We start from the raw sequence: 27,114 nt of genomic DNA on the forward strand, positions 1-27,114 counted from the left end.
ACTTGCGCCGACTGGCTCTGGAGCAAAAGGGGGAAAGAAATGACCACCGTAAGAGGCCACGGACTGAACACTAAACTGAAGGCACAGACCATTTTTGATCAGGTGAGTGCTTCCGGGAAACACCCCATCCTATTGTTTACCGAGTACATTTAGTTTCAAATGTAAAATAGTTTGTTCCACTAAAGAGCTAAAAGTGCTCTTCAACATTGTTTTCTAAGATGATCCGAAATTATTTAAAACTTGAGAGAATTAGCACATCTGCACAGCTTCAATGCTGCACCTGTACCACTTAAGTGCTCTCCCTTCTTTTCCATTAAAGACAAAGAACATAGAATTAATTTTAGACATAAATAACAAAAGCCACTTCCACACTCATAAAATGCCCCTGATTAATAACAAACATTAATATGTAATGTGGATAATAATATCATAAACAAACCCCATGGAATAAATATGTAATTTTCTCCATTAGCATTGATTACACACTTTAACAACAAAAAACCCAAACATGATAGCATACATGAATACAGAAATCATCAGAATACAATGAAAAGTAATCCCATTGTTACATAAATGACCCTTTCTTTCCAATACAACATATTTTGATTTGATTATATATTTATGTTTTTCTTTAAAAAGTAATGACTGTTTAGAGCATGAAACATCCATATAACAAGTGACAGGTATCTCCTTCAAAAGAACAATTAGGGAATTTTCTAGTCCTCCCTGCTTTAAGTAGAAAAACATTTAGCATCTCCAAGTTGGTTTTTTTTCATCTCAGCATTTTCAATACGAATGTCCTTTACATAAGATATCAAAAATATAAGTCACACACACGAGGCAAAAATAATATCTGCTTTCTCGTCCTAAAACTGCAACAAATTATTTTATGCCCACTGCTTCACCCGAGAAGAGAAAACTGATGGGTTCCCCTCTCTTTTCTGTTTACTGTGTGTGTATTATCTTGAAATTATTTCACCTTTTATGACTCCAATAAAACACACACAAATATGAAAGAATACTTTTGCGTCTATGAACACAGTGATGCCATTTTGTGAAATGCAGTCTTCATTTTTAGACATCACTGCCATTTGCAACACTCACTGTTATCATTCCTAAAACAAAATAATGAAAAGTAATTAGTCCCACATTACTAAAGCAATGCAGATTAAGTGGAATGGGTGACTGTACCAGAAATTAAATAAGCTGTTCGAAGACGAGGCTTCCCGTTTTGCTAGCAACCAAACACTTAAGTACGGTGCACCCCTAACATTCAACTAACGAGAGGAACGAATGCAATAAAGGCACATTTCCTACACTAGGGAAACTATGGAGTGCCTTATGCATTCTTATTCCTTTCACGGTACTCACTTCGTCCATTCCACATAAAAATGCCCTCGAGTTTTCATTTACTGAGCACACAAAGCACTCCACAGCACAGTACAGCCTACGAAGTTGTCCTTCCTCGACAAACGTACTAATAATTCTGAATGGTTGAGGAAAGAGGGCAGACTGTCGTCACCGTAATGCCGGATTTCTCCAAATAACAAATGTCTCCCACTACTGAAAATCTCCTTCAGAACAACAGAAAATTCTGTATCGAAATCCCTTACGTGTCCTGAACATTTTGTCACTTAAGAAAAATGACAAACTTTTACACTGCTCCAGCTTCTTGTACAAAGAATGAGGGCAAAATTCGTCACATTTGAAAGCTGCCAGATTATTAAACACATTCAGTCTATCTTCCAGCCTTGAAAACTAAAGAGCTCAACAAAAAAAGAGAGAAAAAAAATACATACATACACACAACAAAGATACTGCACGTATATCTCACAGCAGCCTAAACACACTCGCAAACATATCACCACCGTGCAGTTCGATACACCCAACACCAAACACTCTTCCGATTGTCCGAACTGACAGACTAATGTTGTACAGTGCACTTTCTATTCTCAATGGCACAACCTCTGGGTCTCTGTGTTTGTCCCAGCACAGGAGGCACCAGGGCAACTGACACCCAGGCTTCCAGGAACAGCACTGTCACCTCTGTCTGCTGCATTCAGTATTTCAGCATCTGACATCTCTCACTTGCACAGTCGTCCTCTTAACACAGAGGGAGGCCTCTGCAATGCCCTAAGTTCCCACGCAGTTCTTCTGTCAAATATCTCCAGAGGAAGCTGCAGCGACGGACTGCTCAACTCTCGCACTCGGCAACATTCTAAAAAATGAAGAGCACAAAAAATAAAATTAACTATCCATTTATAATGACAACAAAAGGAATTAAAATCATTATATATGTATAGGTTTTGTAGGAATGCACGGTCTCGCAGCAACATAAACTACTGAAACTTTTTCGAGCCTCCAGCCGTGTCAATTTGTTCGGAGTTCTTTTTTGTGGCAGTTACAGTATGAGAGTTTTTATTAATGTTTTATGTGAACTTTCATAATGCCTCCGAGAGGTTAAATCTGTGCTTCTGAAAGATTGACGTTTCCATTCTATACGCAATATTCTGACAACCGTGTCACCTTTCTTCTGGTGTTTTAAGTTTTGCCGTTAGGTGTCCTCGCTGCCTGGAATAACTGATCGGCCGAGTCAGTTGTCAAAATATTGCATACAAAATGGAAATGACAATTTAGAAAAACATTGGGAAGTCCAAATATTGTGTACAAAATGGAAACGACAACTTGGCAAAACATGTGGAAGCAGCCTATTAATGTGTATTATGTTGGTATGATGAAAACAGAACAGAAATTTAAAAAAATATAACTAAAATATTGTCACAAGAATTTACATTACTTACGAATGTATTTGCACCAAAAATAAACCACAGAATCCTCCCTGACAAGAAATCGTCAACTAGACTACTGCACTATTTGCGATATTAATTGACGACAGAAAAACTGACGACAGCAGGTTAAGTACAAACAATACTCAGTCAAAGGCTTCACAGACCACAGAATACGAGGCTTCAACAAAAAGGACGAGCAGTGTGTTACTGACACACTGTAAATTAATGTCTGACCGGGATGAAGAGCCTGTGATATTGGCGAATGACAGTACCTTTTGCAAACTTCCCATTAGCCCATCAGCTGCATTAACAATTCGTGTATTTGGTAACATGAGACACATATTACATGCATCACTGTCTTCTTTGAAATTTTGTATTTGTGGGGATCCAAAACCTCCAGATGTTTAATAAAAAATAAAAATGTGATTTTTTACATTACAGACTACTACGGACTATGTTTACATTTATATTGTCTTCTTCGTCTCGCCATCTCTCTTACTATCTCAATACACAATTCTAACTGCTGTTGTCAGCATAGAGGCCATCGAGTAAACACCTGTGCACTCACTCAGCTCTCCACCTTCCACGGGAGCCCAGGTTCCTCTGGCACTACGCACGGCACGACAATTTAGTCGCCACTAGTCAAACCTGGGTCTGCCTACATACGTGGAACTCCTCCGAGGAGGAAAGGGGTTTATCTGTGGAACAGGCAGGCTCTGAAGGAGGAAGAACGGAGGTCGTCGAGAGAGAGACGACAGGTGCACGCAGACGGAAGGAACCCCGGGGTCAGTCGGTCGATTTGGGGAGGAGTGGATGAAACAGTGTGGTCATCGGTCCCATCAGATTAGGAAAGGGCGGGGAAGGAAGTCAGCCGTGCACTTTGGAAGGAACCATCCCGACAGTTGCCTGAAGTGATTTTGGGAAATCACGGAAAACCTAAATCGGGATGGCCAGACGTGGGTTCGAACAGTCGTCCTTCTGAATGCGAGCCAGTGTACTAACCACTGCACCATCTCACTCCGTAAACCCGCACACGCCTGGGAAGCTGGGAGCCGAGTGATTGCACAGGTGTTTCCTCAATGGGAGCTATACTGACGAGAGTACTTTGTGTACGCAGAAAGTAAGAGGCACGGTGACTCAAAGGAAACAGCAGTGCATGTACATGTCTCAAATGGCCAGATATGTGAAGTGTTAAATGCAGCTGCAGAGCTAATGGGAAGTTTGCAAAAGGCACTGTCATTTGCCAATCATCACCTCTGTCGAACATTAATGTACGGTTTGTCGGTGTCGTACTGCTCGTCCTTGTGGTTAAAGCCTAGTCTTCAGTGGTTTGTGAAGCCTCTGACTTAAGAGACTAAATGGCGGCTCGAGTGAGTTACGTTAAAGAAATTCACGAGAAGAGGGTCATCACGGTGTCAGCCATCTCCTCGTTTACTAATTACACTGATAGAGGCCACTGTGCCGCCGAGTGGCTGGAGTTGAAGCTTTTTGCCTTCTAAAAACTTATTGCTGGTCTCAAACTAAACTGTGCCAGGTGTAAGAGCTGACACTGTCTCATATTTATGTGAAGTGAGACAGACAGAAGGAGTACACTGTTAGACAAGACATGTGACATACCAATCATCATGACTCTCTCTAACTGTATCAAAACTAATGTTAATATGAACATTGAAATCATCTGCTTACTGTCGAGTCTTGTACAGTCCTAAACCAAATTTGTATATTCAGTTGCACGTTCTATCGTATATTGTCGAACGCTTAAACATTTAGTAATAAATTTGGTTACGTTTATTCTGTCTTGTGAGTAAGTCAGGAAAGGAGGCAGTTGATGGGAGGATGGACAGATGGATAGATTGACTGACGGAGTTAAAGAGACCACACTGAGAGGTCAATCAATCCCTCAATCCATTGTGTATGAAACTGGAAATAGGTCCCAGAGAAGGAGGACACAAAATACAAACCCCAATGGTCTCAATTGTATTTGAGAACTGAGAAAGCCGAGAGACTGAAGTGAGAGAAGGGTAAAACGGTGAAGGTGCGAGAGTTTACACACCTAAAAAGCAAGCTGGAGTCCCTCGGGACACGTTACAGAACTGGAGACGCACCTTCCACTTCCGACCAGTGCTTTCACACCATCCATTGCCACAAGAAAACTACAAATATAATCTCAGGAAAGAGAATCATGTCGAAATGTCTGCTGACCAACAACAGGTGTAAAAGAATAAGAAAAGGAAGGGCAGGCATCAGGCTAAACTGCTGAGCAAAGGCAGTCCCAGGCCCTTCGGGTACGACGACGGGGCACCAGTCCGATCCCTAGACCGGCCACGAGACTAGTACACCCTGTGACACAGGCGAGAGAAAAAACAACTTTCACAGACAAAATGCAAAACCAAATCGGCCGCTTCAGTGTTGCCTGCTACCACCAGAGGCAACGTGTAAGCAAGTTTAAGTTTTGCTGTGAGGTGGTCAAATCAGAGACAGGCACCTCACCGGCAGTGGGGCAGATACTCATGTCTGAGGACACCGTCACTGAGTCGGCCAAGTATCTACATCTACATGATTACCCTGCAATTCACATTTAAGTGCTTGGCAGAGGGTTCATCGAACCACAATCATACTATCTCTCTACCATTCCCCTCCCGAACAGTGCGTGGGAAAAATGAACACCTAAACCTTTCTGTTCGAGCTCTGATTTCTCTTATTTTATTTTGATGATCATTCCTACCTACGTAGGTTGGACTAAACAAAATTCGCATTCAGAAGAGAAAGTTGGTGACTGAAATTTCGTAAATACATCTCACCGTGACGAAAAACATCTTTGCTTTAATGACTTCCGTCCCAACTCACGTTTCATATCTGCCACACTCTCTCCCCTATTACGTGATAATACAAAACGAGCTGCCCTTCTTCGCACCCTTTCGATGTCCTCCGTCAATTCCACCCGGTAAGGATCCCACACCGCACAGCAATATTCTAACAGAGGATGAATGAGTGTAGTGTAAGCTGTCTCTTTAGTGGACTTGTTGCATCTTCTAAGTGTCCTGCCAATGAAACGCAACCTTTGGCTCGCCTTCCCCACAACCTTATCTATGTGCTCTTTCCAACTGAAGTTGCTTGTAATTTTAACACTCAGGTACTTAGTTGAATTTACAGCCTCAAGAATTGTACTATTTATCGAGTAATCAAATTCCGACGGATTTCTTTTGGAACTCGTGTGGATCACCTCACACTTTTCGTTATTTAGCGTCAACTGACACCTGCCACACCATACAGCAATCTTTTCTAAACCGCTTTGCAACTGATGTTGGTTTTCGGATGACCTTACTAGATGCTAAATTACAGCAACTGCTCAGATTGTCACCCAGGTCACGGCCAGTGTGAAGCCAAAAGAGACAGTAGATTCCCTGCAAGAAGCACTGGGAAGGCTGCCACACAGCTGTGGTGTCCTTTAGCATTCAGAGGAACAGAGGCACACCGATCCACATTCCGAGCCTCCGACAGCCGTCGGCGTACAGTTGGCCAGAAGTCCGGTTCTGGCCTCCGTCTCCGAAGTGACGGAGATCATACGTGAGATCCCAGACAGTCGTAAGCAACGGCCGCAGGCTAGCACTGCTCGACAGCCTGAAGATTACTCGAGGAGTCGCTGCCGATTAAGTGCGACAATGGACGTACCTGAGGGCTCGTCCACTGTATCTGTTCAGCAGGGAGTGTATCTCGCAAATGTGTAGGCCAAACCAGTTAGACTGCCGACAGTACAGCCGTCGGTGTCTACCGTTCCGAGCCTGGAAATGCGCCTGTGACATCCAGGTACAGATGGTGAAGGACCGTACGGCCTGTCAAGTCTTTCAGTCCGAAGGAGACGTCGAGGTAGATCCGAGTACGGGGTACACTCCTTAGGTACACACGCAATTTCTTGATGACAAGTGGTGACAGTGACGAAAGATGGAGTTCGCAATAGACACTATTCGAACAGAGATCACGATTCCAGACCTGTCGTGTGAGGGGGATCCCCCTAAATGGGGAAAAGTACGTGGTACTTCAGACGCTCAGGGGAGCAACTAATGTGTATTGCACAAATGGGCAGCGGTTCGATGCCCTATCTGTGGAGCAGCGATGCCTGCCTCTACGAGTAGGCCATTCAGAAGACCGATCCAAAAGGCACCTGTCACAAGTCGGATCTCGCAACTGCGTATCTGACCCGGCACCCGCAATCTAGGCGGTGCTGAGTCTTATGACGGGCACCCGTAATAGCACGACACGATCGGACCTGTGTAGAGTTGCAGAAGTGTAGAGCGGTCTGTATCCCAGCCAGTGTTACTGACAAGGGGAGGCCACGACGTTTGGAATGCGGATTTACTGCAAACTTCGTACACTCGTAGTACTCCATTAGGACAACACAATGTGTAAGCAGTAGTGCAAACTTGTCAAGCGTTACTGAGAAAATCGCAAGATAATATCAGTCGTCAAATATATACCCGCGCGCAGCTATTCGCACCACGACGCAGCGGCAGCCGAGCAGTTAGCGTTCGAGCCCCGTAATCGCCGGACCGAGTCCCGTTCGTCAGTTTCGCCCCGAGAATGCCGCCTGGATGCAGAGGTGTAACGTGTGGTCTGGCGGCACGGGGCAGTCGAATCTCCCCGTTTTTGGAGGACTAAGTCTTGTCGCTGTTGTCCTCGGGTGAGATGTAGATCTGTGAAGGCTTATCTGGCACCGATTCTGGGACAGAGGAGCAGCTTCAGCCTGTGGCTACTTCGGTCACCGACTGGCATCCAGTTGCAGGTCGACAGGTACCCGGGAAAGTTGTATCCAGAGGGATACCTCCTCGGCACGAGGTGCCGGAGTTGGGCACAGCTTCTCCGGCTGGGGGTCAGACACTGAGATACCTAGCAGACGGGATGTCGATGCCGCCAGAAGAGGGTGTGCGGGAAGCAGCTTGGGGAGGGCCCCGACTGCCAGGGCAGCGGGTGTAGTCCGGCGGCCCCAAGGGCTCCACGTGGCAGACACGTACAGTCACTAAAGAGTACGACACCGCCACAGTAGTAGCGTACGTCACTACCGTAGGTTAGAAAGTAGGCAATCGTACGTCTTCTCGGCCTCTAGATACGTGAGAGTGGTCGAGTGTCTCGTATTCTCAGATTTTCTTTTCTTGTTTGAAAACGGTCTTCTGGTAAAGAAATGCACGGTGGCCTCCACAGCTGATACAGATGGAAGGAGGGACACGAGGAGCGTTCCTGTGCAACTGGCAGCCACAACCGCCACAGACAGTGTCCAAGTCTCACGTATTTGTAGCACTGCACAGGAGGAGGCACATACAGCTCGACATCACGATACACCGTCACCTCGACCTTCTCGGGTAACCTTCACAGGCTGAGGTGAAGGCTCCGGCATCCACTAGGCTCTGTTGTCTTTCAGTTCCCACTGGACACACCTGTAAAAGGATACCTCAGTGGAAAATGAGTTTTACGGGGCGTTACACTGGCGAGCTCACTGTAGGCGAGCCGTGCCTGTGACTGAGCATGATGGGCCAGTTTATGTTGAACAGAGCCGTTTTAATTTTTGAAATTGCTGCTACATCCTCAAACTTGCCCTCGAGACGTTCAATTGAGACCAAAGGCTCTCTAGTCGAAAAGGAAGTTCCGTGCGGCTTTTTGCGGATGGTGCTGTAGTATATAGACAAGTTGAAGTATTAGAAAATTGCAGCGAAATGTAGGAATATTTGCGGCGGATAGACACTTGGTGCAGGGAGTGGAAACTGACCCTTAACATAGACAAATGTAATGTATTGCGAATACATAGAAAGAAGGATCCTTTATTGTATGATACCAGAACAAACACTGGTAGCAGTTACATCTGTAAAATATCTGGAAGTATGGGTACGAAACGATTTGAAGTGGAATGATCATATAATTAATTGTTGGTAAGGCGGGTGCCAGGTTGAGATTCATTGGGAGAGTCCTTAGAAAATGTAGTCCGTCAACAAAGGAGGTGGCATACAAAACACTTGTTCGGCCTATACTTGAATATTGCTCAACAGTGTGGAATCCTTACCAGTTCGCATTGATAGAGGTGATAGAGAAGATCCAAAGAAGAGCGGCGCGTTTCGTCACAGGGTTATTTGGTAACCGTGATAGTGTTACGGAGATGTTTAGCAAACTTGAGTCGCAGACTCTGCGAGAGAGGCGCTCTGCATTGCGGTGTAGCTCCCTGTCCAGGTTTCGAGAGGGTGCGTTTCTGGATGAGGTATCGAATATATTGCTTCCCTTACTTATACCTCCCGAGGAGATTACAAATGTAAAATTAGAGAGATTTATCGCGCATGGAGGCTTTCTGGCAGTCGTTCTTCCCGCGAACCGTGCACGACCGAAACAGGAAAGGGAGGTAATGACAGTGGCAGGTAAAATGCCCTCTGCTTCACACCGTTGGGTGGCTTGCAGAGTATAAATGTAGATGTAGATGAATCCCCATCTATCCGAGAACAACCCATGTATTGGGGGGAATATTTCTCACCTTCTCTATGAGCCCTACACTCCTCCAATTGCACAGCCAGGAAAAAGAACATTTGGGGGTCATGCCTCTCTGCATTTTAATATGTCTTAGCTCCAGAAAAAGACTGCTGGGGCTCTACAGGCTCCAGCAGAACAAAACTTAAGTGACTTCACGAGCAGATCTTCTGGCACAGTAGCACCCACTCCAAAGGGGCCCACAGATGCCGCCCAGCCACAGCAACGCTTACCTGGCCAGTAAATCACTGCCCCGAGTCCCCGTACCCTAGCCACAGTGGGCAAATATTCCTTGGCTCGATTGGGGAGTTTCCAGATTTGGTACCCCTGCATGGACAGGAGGCTACCGACATGCGGTGCCTGACGACACTCTTCTACCCCCGCTACACACACCCACACACAAACACACAACGGAATGGCTACCGCACTGGATTTTGGCTGTAGTACCGTTGCAAGAAAGAAGGGTGCTACGAGAGAAAGGAACAAACGTGGAAAATAGGCCAGGCTGTGTGACAGTCCCTACACCATCTACGTTTCTGTAGAAATTTAGGGAAGAACTAGCACGTCAAACACAACAAGGGTACCATATAGTTAATATTGAAAAGTTGTACAAGGGTGGAAAGTAGGAAAAAGAGTGTCCAAAACAAATCTGATCCGAGCACCGTCAGCATCGGGAAGACTGTCCACTGGAAAGTTAGAGAGGAAAAAAAAGAACAGTAGAAAGATCAACTTGCAGCACAGAAAGGGAAGAAACAATGCAAGGGTTGGGGGTCTCCGTGTCGGCCAGGCCCACACTCACAGAAGAGATGCGAAACCCACTGGTGGAGGGTGTCGATTACAGGTTCACATCAGATTAAGGTAATAGAAATTTCTAAGGACGAACAATATGTGAAAACCTTGCACCAAACATTCATACTAAGATGTAAAATCTTTTATTTTTACTATCAGTAATATAGTTTTTTAAATACTGCTTTCCTTAGGGAAACAATTTCACCAGAAGTGGTTACGCTGTACTGGATAGTTGTACCGAGTATTGCTGTTAGGTTATCAGTGACGAGGTACGGTGTGACTTTGTAATTTTAAAGTGAACGTTTGAAGTGTTAACATCATCTCTGCTCAACTGGTCCTGCCATCCTTTTCCACTGCAACCCATTACCCGTAACACTGTCGCCTCCGATTTTACCCCGAAGTGAGAGAGAACGGACTAATAATGCAGTCGATGCTGATATTTGTGAGGCCTCCGAAGCAAAATTTCTATCATTGCACTCACTCACAGCATGAGAGAGACGTCAGAAACTGTACAGAGAACTGCCGTGCCAGGTACCTGGGTCTGCTTCCCGAGGTTTCCAGTGCCGCCAAAGCCCCTGATAGCGGCCATCAGCTGCTCGTGCGGGTTCTGCGCCGGCGCGGGTGCGGACGGGGCCACCCCCGCGCCCGCCGCGGGCTTGGCGACGAGCGTGATGCCCTTCCTGGGTTCCGGCGCTCCAGCCCCGGGCACCCGGAAGCCCTTGACGACTGGCAGAGGGAAGCCCTTGGGTGCGGCGGACACAGTCACCGGTGCCTGCTTCACCGTAGGACTCGCGAGGCCATTTTGCGACACCAGACCTGTAACGAGCCGAGGGACTGATCTGCTGAAAAACTAAACGTGAGACAGCTGAAAATAAATATAGCAATTATAAATGGCTGTAACTTTAGTGCACAGTAATATACCTACAGGAATTACAGAGAATGTACGACAAAGTTCAAAATTTCTGTCACTGTGAAGGCACAGTGAATCTGAAGCTGGGACGTGCACTGTGATGCACGTGTGTCGAGTTCTACATCACAGATGGTGCTCTGCATGCTAGAAGTTAGCAGATTTCAGTATTTCCTAACAGTGCAAATGAAATTTCACGAACGATAAAATCAAGTGCCTCCAAATGCCGACAATATTTGCATATATTATCAGTTGTTTGGAGAAACAGGATGTTTGTGGAAGAAAAAATTATATACATATACCTTCCACCTACTTCCTAAAATTCACAAACCAAAACATCCCGGCCGCCCCATTGTAGCTGGTTACCAAGCCCCCACAGAACGTATCTCTGCCTACGTAGATCAACACCTTCAACCCATTACATGCAGTCTCCCATCCTTCATCAAAGACACCAACCACTTTCTCGAACGCCTGGAATCCGTACCCAGTCTGTTACCCCCGGAAACCATCCTTGTAACCATTGATGCCACTTCCCTATACACAAATATCACGCACGTCCAGGGCCTCGCTGCAATGGAGCACTTCCTTTCACGCCGATCACCTGCCACCCTACCTAAAACCTCTTTCCTCATCACCTTAGCCAGCTTCATCCTGACCCACAACTTCTTCAATTTTGAAGGCCAGACATACCAACAGTTAAAGGGAACAGCCATGGGTACCAGGATGGCCCCCTCGTACGCCAACCTATTCATGGGTCGCTTAGAGGAAGCCTTCTTGGTTACCCAGGCCTGCCAACCCCAAGTTTGGTACAGATTTATTGATGACATCTTCATGATCTGGACTCACAGTGAAGAACAACTCCAGAATTTCCTCTTCAACCTCAACTCCTTTGGTTCCATCAGATTCACCTGGTCCTACTCCAAATCCCATGCCACTTTCCTAGACGTTGACCTCCATCTGTCCAATGGCCAGCTGCACACATCCGTTCACATCAAACCCACCAACAAGCAACAGTACCTCCCTTATGACAGCTGCCACCCATTCCACATCAAATGGTCCCTTCCCTACAGCCTAGGCCTTTGTGGCAAACGAATCTGCTCCAGTCAGGAATCACTGAACCATTACACCAACAACCTGAAAACAGCTTTCGCATCCCGCAACTACCCTCCCGACCTGGTACAGAAGCAAATAACCAGAGCTACTTCCTCATCCCCTCAAACCCAGAACCTCCCACAGAAGAACCACAAAAGTGCCCCACTTGTGACAGGATACTTCCCGGGACTGGATCAGACTCTGAATGTGGCTCTCCAGCAGGGATACGACTTCCTCAAATCCTGCCCTGAAATGAGATCCATCCTACACGAAATCCTCCCCACTCCACCAAGAGTGTCTTTCTACCGTCCACCTAACCTTCGTAACCTCTTGGTTCATCCCAATGAAATCCCAAAACCACCTTCCCTACCGTCTGTCTCCTACCCTTGTAACCGCCCTCGGTGTAAAACCTGTCCTATACACCCTCCCACCACCACCTACTCCAGTCCTGTAACCCGGAAGGTGTACACGATCAAAGGCAGAGCCACGTGTGAAAGCACCCACGTGATTTACCAAATGACCTGCCTACACTGTGAAGCTTTTTATGTGGGAATGACCAGCAACAAACTGTCCATTCGCATGAATGGACACAGGCGGACAGTGTTTGTTGGTAATGAGGATCACCCTGTGTCTAAACATGCCTTGGTGCACTGCCAGCACATCTTGGCACAGTGTTACACCATCCAGGCTATCTGGATACTTCCCACTAACACCAACCTGTCAGAACTCCGGAGATGGGAACTTGCCCTTCAGTATATCCTCTCTTCTCGTTATCCGCCAGGCCTCAACCTCCGCTAATTTCAAGTTGCCGCCACCCTACCTCACATGTCATTCAACATCATCTTTGCCTCTGCACTTCCGCCTCGACTGACATCTCTGCCCAAACTCTTTGCCTTTAAATATGTCTGCTTGTGTCTGTATATGTATGGATGTGTGTGTGTGTGTGTGTGTGTGTGTGTGTGTGTGTGTGTATACACCTATCCTTTTTTCCCCCTAAGGTAAGTCTTTCCGCTCCCGGGATTGGAATGACTCCTTACCCTCTCCCTTAAAACCCACATCCTTTCATCTTTCCTTTTCCTTCCCTCTTTCCTGACGAAGCAACCGCCGGTTGCGAAACATGGGAAAAAATATATTAAAAACAAAGAATCCAAGACTTACCAAGCGGGAAAGCACCGGTAGACAGGCACAATAAAATAACACACAAACACACACACAAAATTTCGAGCTTTTGCAACCAGTGGTTGCTTCGTCAGGAAAGAGGGAAGGAGAGGGAAAGATGAAAAGGATGCAGGTTTTAAGGGAGAGGGCAAGGAGCCACCCTAATCCTGGGAACGGAAAGACCCACCCTAGGGGGAAAAAAAGGATAGGTATCATATACAGACACAAGCAGACATATTTAAAGGCCTTTAAATATGTCTGTATATGTGTGGATGGATATGTCTGTGTGCGAGTGTATACCTATCCTTTTTTCCCCCTAGGGTGGGTCTTTCCGCTCCCAGGATTGGGGTGGCTCCTTGCCCTCTCCCTTAAAACCCGCATCCTTTCATCTTTCCCTCTCCTTCCCTCTTTCCTGACGAAGCAACCGTGCGTTGCGAAAGCTCGAAATTTTGTGTGGGTGGTTTGTGTGTTTTTTTATTGTGCCTATCTACCAACGCTTTCCTGCTTGGTAAGTCATGGAATCTTTGTTTATATATAATAATGAAAGAATTCACCTGTCCTTCAAATTTAAAAGCAATCCACATACAAAGCCAGGATGGAGTTACAAATGCCACGAACAATGGTTTGACAGTCCTCAAAATGAAGCTGAGAATGAAACCATACGCAACTAAAATTTTTACAGAGACAGAAGCAGGAAGCGTACATTAACAGTGCAAGCCACGGAGAAAGGAACATTTGCCGTGAGTCTCCTTTTTGGAGTTCTATACCTCAACCAGTGAAACTAGAACCACTTTGTTGTCCAAATGTTAAGACCCCATTTTCTCAGAAACAGACATAGGTATCGAATTGAAATTTATGTCAAATACTGATGTCTACAGTCCATCCATAGTGTAGAGATGTTAAGACCACAAGTTACTTCAATCCACAGATGCAGTCATTTATGTCACATACTCTGATACTTGAAGACTCAGTCATCAAAAACAACAACTACAGAAAGGATAGATTGCTACTCACCTTAAAGACATCTGGCCTGAGGAGTCAGAGATTGGTGTGTGTGTGTGTGTGTGTGTGTGTGTGTGTGTGTGTGTGTGTGTGTGTGTGTACGCGCACACACCCCCACTTGTAGGAATGGATGTATTTTTCTCTTTCTGACGAAGGCTTAGATCGAAAACTTAATGTGTAACCGTCTGTTTGTCGTGCCTGTCTGCAACTCAACATGTCATCTTTGTGGTGAGTAACAATCTCTCCTTTCCACAACTGTTAACACAATCTGGACTTCCCACAGTTCACTCACCAAAACCTATAGATAACCTACCTATACAGAATTAAGTTTGTACATAAGTGTGAGTCCTTTCTGGTTTTTAGTGATCACACAGCCTTCCATGTATGAGGCAAAGTTAACTGGTGCATTATTTTGATTATCTGGTACAGAAAAGCCTATTTGTGTATTTGAACATCAGTATATCACACTAGGAGCTAAACGCTTTCTATGCACGTCAAGCAGGAAAATTGTATGTTCCGTTATTCAGTGATTCCACTGCTTGAACAGATGTTTACCTGGACACACCTTAGCAATGGCTGAAGCCGCACTTCGATACAGATATCTGGATTACAACTTTCAGTAAGTATTGCGGTACAGAGTCAGAAAGGTTTAATCAATGTCTTCTGAAACACTGAATCACTCACGTTCTGCTGCTGGCAACCCAGGTATCAGAGCAAAATTGTTTAATAGCACTCGAGAAGACTATTTTGCCAGTCGGTATCGTGACAAAGCAGCAACGGAACACATCAGTTTCTTAATTAATGTATATACAAATTAACACACAATTATTTGCCATTTTCTGCACCCTGGACTACAATATTCATTACGAAGATCAATATATCGGTTGTTTTGGAAACGTGTTATATACTTTTATTGTTCAAACATGTTTTACACCCATATTGATCTCCTTACTTTGGATTTATGGAAAGAGAAAGGAATGTAATGCGACTAGGATGTTTGTGCGGCAACACTAAGAATATTTACAAGCACTGTATTATTTTATTTATCTTTGAAACAGCTACCAAATCTCAGAAAGGCAAGTCCACTGCTCATTTAGGCTAGTTGCTGCATCAGGTCTCACAAGGGAGGATTACACGCAACTAGTCATCAATATTGCTCATCTTTAGCACACCTGTTGTACATTCTCTGACGTAACAGATGCTACTCTAGTACGACGTGCTTCTCGAGAAATTGAGGTTCAAAGTTTTAGGAGCCAACGAAAGCTCTAACAGTCGAGCAGTGACGTCGGCACAACCAACTGAGGTGGCAGAATGCATATCTGTCCGCACTGTCTTCCAGCATTGGTTTGTGTTTATATTTTCATTTTTTTATTTACTTTTTCCTACCTTCCTTGAAAAACTATTATTTCATCGAAACAAGTTATTCAGAAAGGAACAATAACAATAATGGTCAACATAGCAGTACATTCAAGATGATGTAGAATCAAAACGTAGAAAGAAAATGTGATTAATTTAAACAATGGAAAATACAGGATGGAGTAATGGCAACAATATGAAAAGGATAGATTGCTACACATTATATAGTGGAAAAGTTGAGCCACAGCGAGGCACAAAAAAAAGACTGCTAAACAAGTAAACTTCAGCAAAGCAGCCCTCAGAATTACAACCTCCCCCCCCACCCCCCCCCCCCCCCCCCCCCCCCCCCCCCCCCCCCCCCCCCCCCCCCCGTCTCTCTCTCTCTCTCTCTCTCTCACACACACACACACACACACACACACACACACACACACACACACGCATGCACGCACACGCGTGCATGTGCACATTCCGAAGGCTGTTTGGTTGAAGTTTACTTGTTTAGCAGTCTTTTTTTTTTGCCTCCCTGTGGCTCAACATTTCCACTATATGGTGCGTAGCATCTATCATTTTCATAATATTTCTGTCATTAAAGTAAATCTTATTTTTACGTTTGAGAGGATGTGGACTATAATGAGTCATGTCAGCCACGATATCCGGTGTGTAATGGATCCAGGAGATGTGTTATTTTCTACCAGATTTGTCGATACCAAATCTAATGATGGAGGTTGTAAATGTTTTCTTATATTTTTGTCAGAATATTTTTTGTGAATAGTAATTTGCCTTATTTTATGCTAATTTGCTTATATGTTCGAGAGTGACAGCATATTGATTAGTAGATGTGACTAATAATATCGAAGAGACTGGTTACAAGTGGAAGCTTGTGTAGTGGGAGAAATGTCTTTGACACTGGAATCGTCCTCGACCGTAGTCAGTCGGCAGTGAACACTCGGTGTACGACGGTGGAACAATGTACAGGTCCCCATTATAATACTTTGCAAGTGACCAGAAAAATTAGTTATTCTACAACTTCTTATACAAACACCAAGAAGGAAGAATATTCACAAAAATGGATTTCCACAGCCGACGAAACAGCATTATGGAATCATACTTCCACTAGACGACTGAAGCCAACACAAAAAAGTCAAATATCATCTTATAAACATCCACGGGAAAGTGAGTACTGTCACGAAATATGCTAAATTCAAGTATATAAAAATGGTGAGCCTATTTCAGGTGCAAGCAGCAGCCAACTCCCCACAGGAGTGCTCACCTGCCGAGGAGCCGATCCTGGTGTCATCCGAGCTGTCCGAGCGCCCCAGCTGGCTGGCCCTGCTGGCGGAGACGAGGCTGGCGAAGCTGCCCGTCCGGTGAACCGGGCCGACAGCGTCCGCCGATACGGACGCGGACGCCAGCGCTGCGTCCGAGGCCGTCACCAGCTCCGAGACGGGTCGCCGTGCCACTCTGCTCACCCCCGAGTTCCGCCTCTGCGGAGCGAATGCCGCACTTTGTGACTTGGGCCCTCTACTCGACACGAGCGTTTGGATTTTGATGACCGTGGGTAAATTGTTACCATTACACCTTACCCGGTGTACAGTACGAAATGAGCGTTAAGATACAAATGTGTCGATAGGGAACATTTGTTGCGAACGAGCCTTAACACTTTGGGTCCTGAGCCATTGCACGCGGGTGTCTACCATAAAGACTGGCTGATTTTAACGTATTTTAATGTATTTTAAACTACTACAACTCGTGAAAGGTTTCAGTTATAGCTATAAAAGTACTCTTATTGAAAATCTAGACTTTCTTGTTTAAAACCATATATAATACCTTTCTCTTGAAATAATACATACAATTGACAAGTGTTATTATTATAACATTGTTTTTGAAAAAAGGAAAATTGGTCAAATGTATATTCACTTTATTTTCTAGAAGTAATTTTTTTTTATATTTTACATAAAAATTGTAATTACGATGGATACAGTATGTCATATCTACAGTAACCTCCTGTAACTATTTTAGGATGCAGTTTTGCACTTTGTGTGATCATGTCGATGCTACTGAGACCGCATGGGAAAAAATCGTCACTCACAAAACCTGACAAATAAAAAGGCAACACACAGCCTTCCACAGCATGCCCGCACCATCTAGAGACCGATACTCTAATTACAGTCCGTGCACCACCTCCCAGACAAGCAGGAACCGTAAGAACACACAAAGGAAGGAAGGGGAAGAACGAGAACACGCACCCGTAAAATTACGGATGCCGGACTTTAGGGCAGGCTGCGCACGCCCGTATTTTTACGGGTATCGGCACCTAAGTGTTAATTTGTTTTTTGGTTGGTCAGTATGACATCTGTCAAAGATACTTAGTATAAATCGAGTCATGGAACAAACAACATCATACGTTTTCATAGTGTAAACAATGTCAAATTTTGTACCAGAAAGTAATGATCTGCAGAACACATTAATTTTTTGTTTTAATTTAAAGAAAAGTGCTACAGAGTCGCATTGAATGCTTGTCGAGGCATACGGTGATCGTGGTCTATCAGCAGCAACGTGCAAAAGACAGTTTCAACAGATCAGAAATAATGATTTTGATGTAACAAATGAAGAACGTGGAAGACCACCAAAAAATTTCGAAGAAGCCGAATTGCAAGCAATATTGGATTAAGATGATACTTTGAGTCAGAAGCAAATGGCAGCAATGCTAAATGTTGCACAACAAACAATTTCTGACCGTTTGAAAGCTATCGGAAAGATCCAAAAGTGTGGAAAATGAGTGCCACACGAATTGAATGAAAGACATATGGAAAACCGAAAAACCATTTGTCAAATTTTGCTTCAAAGACACGAAAGAAAATCGATTTTGCATCGAATTGTCACTGGCGATGAAAAATGGATTAATTTTAAGAATCCTAAATGGGAAAAATAGTGGGTTAATCGGGCACGACCGTCAATCATCGACTGCAAACCCAGATCTATTCGGCACGAAGACAATGCTCTGTGTTTGGTGGGATCAGAAAGGTGTGGTGTATCGTGAGCTGCTACAACCCGGTGAAACTGTGAATACTAATTGCTACAGACAACAAATGATCAATCTTAACTATGCATTGATTGAAAAAATACCAGAATAGGCCAGAAGACAAAGCAAAGTAATTTTTTTACACGAGAATGCACATGCACACAAAGCAAAACTGGTTCAGGATACAATCAAAACACTCGGCTGGGAGCTGCTACCACACCAGCTGTATTCAACAGACTCGGCCCCTTCCGACTACCATCCGTTTTCATTAATGGGACACGCATTGGCCGAGGAACACTTCGATTCCTACGAAGAAGTCAAAAATTGGGTGTCTGACTGGTTTGCTTCGAAAGACGAACATTTCTATTGGCATGGTGTCCACAAATTGCCAGAAAGGTGGTCAAAATGAATAGAAAGCAATGGTCAGTACTTTGAATAAAATGTTTTTATGCTTCAATAAAAAATTTGTGTTTCATTTTCACAAAAAAACGCTCATTTCATGCCAGTACACCTCGTACACGAACTTAAAATGTGGCCGTGATTGTAGTAGCTGGACATTACGAGTAGGTAGAACTCACCTGCACGACGGTGTTGTCCCCGAGGACGGAGAACCTCTTGGCGAGCGAGCTGACGCCGACAAACCTCTCCTCCTCTTCCCCGCTGCCTTCCTGTCCGTTCCTGTCCACCTGCTGCTGGTGCTGCTGCAAAACCGACTTCTTGAGCTCGACAGCACGCACCACGGGCACCACTCGCTCATCTCCGTTCACCGTCACGCTCGTCGTGCCCTGCCTCACGAAGGGAGCCGCCGTCGTGTGCGAGATGATGCGCATCGTCAGGGCCGCACTGTCCCGTCGTGAGGCCGCAGGGTCCGACCTGTCGGCCGGATGGGGACTAGTCAGTGATTTGACAGCAACAGGTAAAGGTTACGACGGTAATCCCAAAAGTAAGGTCTCCTATTTTTTTATAAGTACATAAACCTGTTTATTTCTACAATGGTTTACATTTAGCTATTTTTCGACATAATCACCACTTCTGTCAATATATTTTTGTAGCCGCTGTGGCAGTTTTGGTACGCTTATGTCATACCAGCTCACCGCCATGCTGTTCAGGAAGGTATGAACCTCTTCTTTCACCTCTTAGTTTGAGCTGAATCTGTGGGACCACAACTAACCCCAACAGGTTCTGTGAGACTCTGAAAAAACTGAAACGGGCTATTCAGAACAGGACAAGAGGAAGTTTGAAGGACGTACACATTCTCCATGACAATGCTTGCCCGCACATCGCTTGGCAAACGGTTGCTTTCCTGCAACAGCTTCAGTGCAACATAATCACCCACCCACCCAATAGTCTTGACTTGGCACCCAGTAACTATCACCTGTTCCCTAAGTTAGAAGAACATTTGGAGGGAAAGCAATTCAGCTCTGACGACAAGGTGAAAGAAGAGGTTCGTAACTTTCTGAACAGCATGGCGGCGAGCTAGTACGACATGACAGGGTGTATACGTGGATAAGGAAAAAAAAATTCCCGGATTTCCCGGTTAAAAACACACTTTCTCCCGGGTTAAAATACACTTTTTCTGTGAGACTATAATTTTCCTTGAAACTGTAAAACTTATCAATCCTTTGAATGGTATTAGTTTTATATGCCAGCGTAGAATTTCTCAGCCGTTTAGAAAACGAAACTCAGAAAAAAGGCCATGTACACTGCATATTTTGTTATTACCAAAGTATACGTTCAAATTCCACCAAACACTGCATACTACTTTCCGAAGCATTGAAATCGAGAATGCGATGAGCTTTTATAAGCCAGTCATAGCCCATGTCACGTGATCTCGCCAGTCGATACAGCGGACATTCAAAGCTTAGGACACGTGATGTAGTCAGCTTATAGCATTATCAGTGATAAGTGGCGCATACACACAAATAGGAAAAGTTAATGGTGTAAATTAATATACATTGTGTTGCTACAAGAAAAGCAGAGCTTTCACATATAATAATGGTCTCGACGATTAATAAGCTGCAAGAGAAGCTAAACTTTCAAGAATAATGTTGATCTTTTTTGCGCGTGTTACACTTTAAGATACATCACACAAATGTGCCAGTAAAATTTTTAATACCGACATGAATATTTGATTGTCTGAGCTCAAATTTTTTTCTAAACGGTCGTCCTCAAATAGTTGATTTTTCAATGAGAGTCTAACGCTGTGTGATTTAAAAAATTCATAGCACATTCTCGCAGTTAGTTCATCTTGCGTAAAAGGAAATTTACTTCGAAAGTAATGCTTTTCAATCAGTCATTCACAATATTTTCCCACGACCTGTTAGATAGAGGTTCGTTTCAGCAGTTGCCAGAGAGCGCCAGATAACAGGCGTCACCGCACTTGCGCAGCTACGATGACACAGGAAGCCCGTATGTTTGTACGTGTAAAACATTAAAAGATCTTATATTATGTCATAAAAGAAACAGGACATCAGACGAATTTCGTGAACCATACTAAGACACCTAATTCGTCTTAAAATGCACATTCGTATGTCCAGATTCGGTTGTAAATTTTCTTGGAGTACGAGTAGTGTATTATCTCATTTTTGGTTCTTTATTATGGCATAATGCGATACATGATAGAAGATGAAAGCATGCTCTTTTGAAATGCAGTGAACAATTGAAACTAGCCAATAGTGTGAAATTAAACACTTCGTTTCAAATAAATTGACTGACTCAGCAGGAATGATTAATAAAGCCATATTTCTGTAGCAAACTGACAAAAATAACTGCATTGTTCTGCAAGGCGATTAATGCTTGACTGAAATTGCCTCCAGAGGCATATACCCCAGTTTGCTCCCAGTGGATATGGCAGCTTGCGCGCGCCAGTAAAATTTTTCCGGGTAGCATCTTGCTGCTTGCTTATACAGCTAACAGCCACACTTTTGTTGCCAGAAGCGGGAGTATGTACATGCACAACTCAAATGCGCATGCGCGTGGGCCCCCTCGCAACTGCTCACACGAATCTAATGTAAACAGTTGGGACATCAGGCCCATTCGAGGCAATCTGTTGATATGAAGCATTGCACAGTCTTCCTAAAGACTTTGACACATTTTGCTACTGGCAGACACTTGTACGAGTACTGTGTTTTGTTGAGTACATGGCGCATTTCCTTTGCAACTTAGGTTTTATTTTAGTTTTTTCTCTCGTTCATGTTTTATCGCTGCAGTATTATTCTGCAGTAGCGGGATGCAGAGTATTATTTCTTACCAGTCAAAATAACCAAAATTTAACTGAAAACCAAAACAAAGAGTATGCTGGAATTCCAAAATATTCCCAAGTTTTTCCCAGTTTTCTCACGGATGAAAAAATTCCCGGATTTTTCCCGGATCTCCCAGTTGTCCCGGGTCGTATACACCCTGCATGACCATACAAAAACTGCCACAGCGTCTACAAAAATGCATCAACAGAAATGGTGATTATGTTGAAAAATAGCTGAATATTCAAGCTGTAAACTGATGTTAACCATTGTAGAAATAAACAGGTCTATGTACTTACAAAAAAAAACAGGAGACCTTACTTTTGCAATTACCCTTGTATTTACAGAGGGATTTTCTGGTCCTGTTGTATGGAACACATGTCCAATAATTTCTGATGGTAGCTATGAGTAAACACAGGGAGCGAAAAGTTATCTACAACTTGCACTGAAACCACAACAATGCAGTTGTACAGGTTTTAAAAGGGACACAGCAGTTCAGATGAGATTGAGATAGGCTGCAATCCTATCTCCAACATTAGTCCATTTCTACACTGAGCATGCAGTAAAGGAAAAATGGGGAAAGCGATTTTAAGTTCATGGGGAAGAAATTAGAACTTTGAGGTCTGCTCATAGTAATACATGCAGTTAACGTGGAAGATATGTTACTTTCACCCTGGGCATACTGTATTTTTGCATGGGGAGAAAGTGTATTTGTGTGTGTTCTGTAATACTCAAATGTGCAGTATACTTGATGTTGCATCAAAGATATTTCCAAAACACATTGCTTTTTTGCTGGATTTTGTTTCGAAAAGTGCCAGAAAGTTCTTTGCTGGTGTATAAAACCTTTACTATTTAAAGGACTGATAAATTTTAGAGCTCCAATGAAAATTGTATTGTCAGTTAAAGCAGGAGATATTTACTTTCAACCTGCACGTACTGTATTTTTGCCTGGGGAAAAGTGTGTGTGTGTGTGTGTGTGTGTGTGTGTGTGTGTGTGTGTGTGTGTGTGTGTGTGTGCGTGCACGCGTGCTGTAAAATATCAGTCCTTTAAATAGCAAACATTTTATACACTGGCAAATAACTTCCAGGCACTTTACGAAACAAAATCCAGCAAAAAAGCAATGTGTTTTGGAAATATCTTTGATGCAACATCAAGAATACTGCACATTTGAGTATTACAGAACACAAATTTCACCAAACAAAGCACAGTAGCTTTCGCAGCACTGAAATGGAGATTGCATTGTGTGGTGCGCTGTATGCCAGCCAATCATAGCTCACATCAGATGATCTCACAGTCAATGACAGCAGATATTCACAGCATGTGATATGTAATTAATGCAGTCATTGTTTAAGAAGTGGGAACAGACAAATATGAAAAGGTAATGCTTTAAATTAATATAGATACAGAATAGCTTTGATAAAAAACTAAGCTTTCGCATATAAAATTGTCACCAAATTTTTTTTTACATTCCTTCCTCCCCCCTGAATTTTTGTCACTCAGAATGGATGTATTTCATTCAAAAGGTGGACCAGCACACTACTAAGTGGGCGGTTGTAATATTCCAGCTCATCAGTGTATCAAAATAATTTTAATTGGCAAAGAGGCAGCATGGCAAACGCACATAAATACAACACATCCAAAAGACCACGCAGTCAGTCACTTTGGTAAAGATTTCTATGATGAATAGTATAACACTCAGATTTCCATAGAGGATACACACACAAGTGCACCGAGAATTAGAATACGACAAGTGTTGCAGATTAGATCCAGTAGCTCTTATTACCGTCAATGTTGCCTCCAAGTAATTCCGTATCAATTTGACCACGAAAAATGTGTTTTCTCATTCGTCATCTCACATTCTGTTGAAACTTAAGTAACCGTGCCAGTTTTGGCTTTCCCCGTTTCCATTTTACAGCACTTCAAAGTTTTAAATGTTTTGGCATTTTTAACGGTGTGATGACACAAAATGACAGTACTTAACATTTTATTTCTGAAGCGTCTGTAAATCAGACACGATGTGACCCAAGTGAACATTTTGGAGAACTTCAGACACTTCATGCAAGTGCAAGTTTCCATAACTTTAAACCACTAGATTGTTCAGTGAACTTGGAAGCAAAGAGTGCCTGTAACAGCATGGAGCCCACTTCAAAATAATATTCATTGGCTTCTGGTGCAGGCGAAGACAATTTGATACCATCTAGACACATAGCTTGTAAGAATTTCATTATGTGGTACTGGCATAATCAGCCAGTCACATACAACAGCAGATGATGATACCATGTGATTTGTGCATTCTTCAGGACTTTTGGTGTAATTCCACGGCCCCAAGTGATACGATGCTTGTTCAATAGCAATTTGCAATGCACTTGCTGTTGCTACACCTTCTAAAGCATCAGCTTTCAGGGGAGTCATGAGTACTTTACAGAAAAAATGTTACTTTTGTAGATTATATATAAGCAGAGATGTTTAACAAAATTAATTATGAAGGTTGCCCAGAAAGTAACTCACTGTATTTTTTTTCCTTCAATAATTCTGTATTGAACATAATGAGAATTACACACACTAAGGAATGGTGTTTTATCTACACACCCTATTTTTCCATATAATCTCCATTCCATTCTCTGGCCTTCCTCCAGTGGGAAACAAGGGCGTGTCTGCCCTGTCTGTACAAACCCTTGTTCTGGTGGAGGAGCCAGCGCTTCACTGTGTGAATCACTACTTCATCATCCTCAAAATGTCTTCTACGAATCGCGTACTTTAATGGCCCAAACAAGTGGAAGTCCGAGGGGGCTAAGTCTGGTGTGACAGCCGTGGACGGGTCTTCCTGGCACTGCAAACTGTGGAGTTCCGCTGAACTGCCTCATGACCACCTCACCCTCCGGGCCCAGTGACTAACTGTACTTCTGTCAAAATCAGATGTTCCATAGACTTTGCACCAGCATTTGTGAATATTCCCCACAGTTTAGTCCTCTGGAGTGAGAAATTCAATGACGGTATGTTGCTTGTAACGTCCATCACCTACAGACGCCATTTTGAAACTGTCCTGCAGCTACACTTTATGTCGCAAGTGACGGAAACTTGGCCCGGTCGTTCAGCAGACTTCATAAAATACGTATGTAACACTTCACGTTTGTAGCATTGTCGTCGGCTGAGGAAAGAAAAAATAAATAAATAAATAAATAAATAAATAAAAATATAAAAAAACGCAGGGCATTACTTTCTGCACAACCCTCATATTTTGAGTTTTTTGCAGACATTTGGTTGATTTTGTTTATTTTATGAGTTTAAGCACTTTTAAAATTATATCCTTGAGGTCCTTTGAAAATATCAGTAGTACTTTAGGTTCTAAAGGCAACGGCCGTGCCGCAGTGGATACACCGGTTCCCGTGAGACCTTCCACATTAAGCTCTGTCGGGCGTGGCCGACACTCGGATGGATGACCATCCAGCTGCCATGGGGTGTTGCCATTTTTCGGGGTGCACTCAGCCTAGTGATGGCAACTGAGGAGCTACTTGATCGAATAGAAGTGGCCACAGTCACAGAAAACCATCATAACGACCGGGAGAGCGGTGTGCTGACCACACGCCCCTCCTATCCGCATCCTCAACTGAGGATGACACGGCGGTCGGATGGTCCCGATGGGCCACTTGTGGCCTTAAGACCGAGTGCTTTTTAGGTTCTAAAGGCAAAATACTGTGTGTTACAAAACCAAGAACAATCAAAGGAGCAAAAAGCTTGTCAATTTCATTTTCTGAAGTAACTGTGCCCTTCCCTTTTATGTTTGATGTAATGAAGTGCCATTTCTTTTTTTACAAAATAAAATACAAGAATTTAAGTATGCATTTCTTCATGTCTTTATGGTTTTACCTGCACGTGTGAGATGGATTTTCTTCCAGTTCATATACCACAAAGTACAGAACCACCATATTTCACGCAGTTTATTTATCATACAAATGGCAGTTTACTTTTAAAACATTAGCAAATGTCTTTTGAGTCACCACAATGTTAAAAATTGCAGGACCTCCTAAGCTTGAAGTGCATCAAAATGGTAAGAGAGAGGTTGAAGCTAAAATTTGGTAAAGTTACTTTATCTTGTAAGAACTACTAGTGTCTTTGATAATCCGATATAGTGAATCACACCCCTCAGTCATCACCGCTTTATCGAATTTTCGAGGCAGTGAGCACCTTTTCCTGATGGTGGCACTATCTCACTTCTGATGTCAACAATGCCCGTGCATTACTGGTCACATGCTTGTATGTGAGTGGGAAGTTGTCACGTGAGATTTTTACGAGGCAGTCGCACGCAACTGCATCACGTGTAAACTGTCTGAAGAACACGCTAAAGAGTCAATTGCAAATTTTGAGGTATTTGTCAAGATGCCAAATTTTGAGGTATTTGTCAGTAAATAGGGTAAAAGTAATGTACAATTCAGTTTCTTTGCTGAAATATGCACAGGCTTAGTTGTGAAACTAGAGGAAAGAAACAGTGTCGAGGTTGTCGCTAAGAAAATTCACTTACGGGAACATATTGAAATTTGAACAGACATTATACAGCTTCTGTGAACAGTGAGAAACTGGTAAATTAATGTAGAAATGAGTATGAAATGAGACTAACAGTTAATACTGGACGGGATAAACCTAAGTGTTGTTACGGGATGTGTAACAAGTCAAACAGATATCAAAACAGAGTAATGTAGGAGAGAGTACGTAGGAACAGACAGTTTACCACTTACCATAAAGATGAATGTCAAGTTGCGGACAGGCAGAAACATCATTCATTCACAGAAGCAAGCTCACATCGGGCGCACACTACCGCCAACTCCGGCAGAGCAGCTCGGACCAGAATGCAACTGTCATGTCAAATAGAAGCAAAAACCTGTAGGGGCGGGGAAGGGGAAGAAACAGCAGAGTCTGGGTGCAGTGGGGGAGTTGGGGAGGGGGGGAGGATGCTTTCAGAGTGTGCAGGGATTAGACTGCCAACAGGCCCAGCATCAGGTGGCTGTGAGGCAGGGAGTTGGGGGAAAAGTGGGGGGCGAGAAAGGAGAGGAACGGGGAAAAAACGGATGGGTGTGCTGACAGAGGGTGTACCACAAAGAGGGTGGGAGGTGAGAGTGGGGAAGAGGTGATAGGATAGAGGGGGTGGAAAGTGTTGGGACAGTATGTTACCCTCTGCCAATGCATCCCCCCCCCCCCCCCCCCTCTTTCACTGCTCCTCTCTTTTCTCACTCCGTTTTCCCCAACACCCTGCCAGACAA

The 27,114-nt window shown here is 43.8% G+C and overlaps 1 protein-coding gene across 5 annotated transcripts in view; it reads right to left on the reverse strand.

The window, feature by feature from the left end:
• Positions 1-441: 441 nt before the first annotated feature.
• LOC126295342 (uncharacterized) overlaps positions 442-27,114 on the reverse strand; it is a 673,108-nt gene continuing 646,435 nt past the window's right edge. For all 5 annotated transcript variants that reach the window (XM_049987813.1, XM_049987810.1, XM_049987812.1 and 2 more), the window contains 4 exons: positions 19,198-19,492; positions 16,868-17,081; positions 10,615-10,895; positions 442-2,218 (listed from right to left, as the gene is read on the reverse strand). In XM_049987813.1, coding sequence (XP_049843770.1) covers positions 2,195-2,218; positions 10,615-10,895; positions 16,868-17,081; positions 19,198-19,492 — 814 coding nt within the window. In that variant the 3' untranslated portion in view covers positions 442-2,194. The remainder of the gene's footprint in view (positions 2,219-10,614; positions 10,896-16,867; positions 17,082-19,197; positions 19,493-27,114) is intronic.

The sequence above is a fragment of the Schistocerca gregaria genome, chromosome 11, assembly GCF_023897955.1.
Source record: "Schistocerca gregaria isolate iqSchGreg1 chromosome 11, iqSchGreg1.2, whole genome shotgun sequence".
NCBI lineage: Eukaryota > Metazoa > Arthropoda > Insecta > Orthoptera > Acrididae > Schistocerca > Schistocerca gregaria.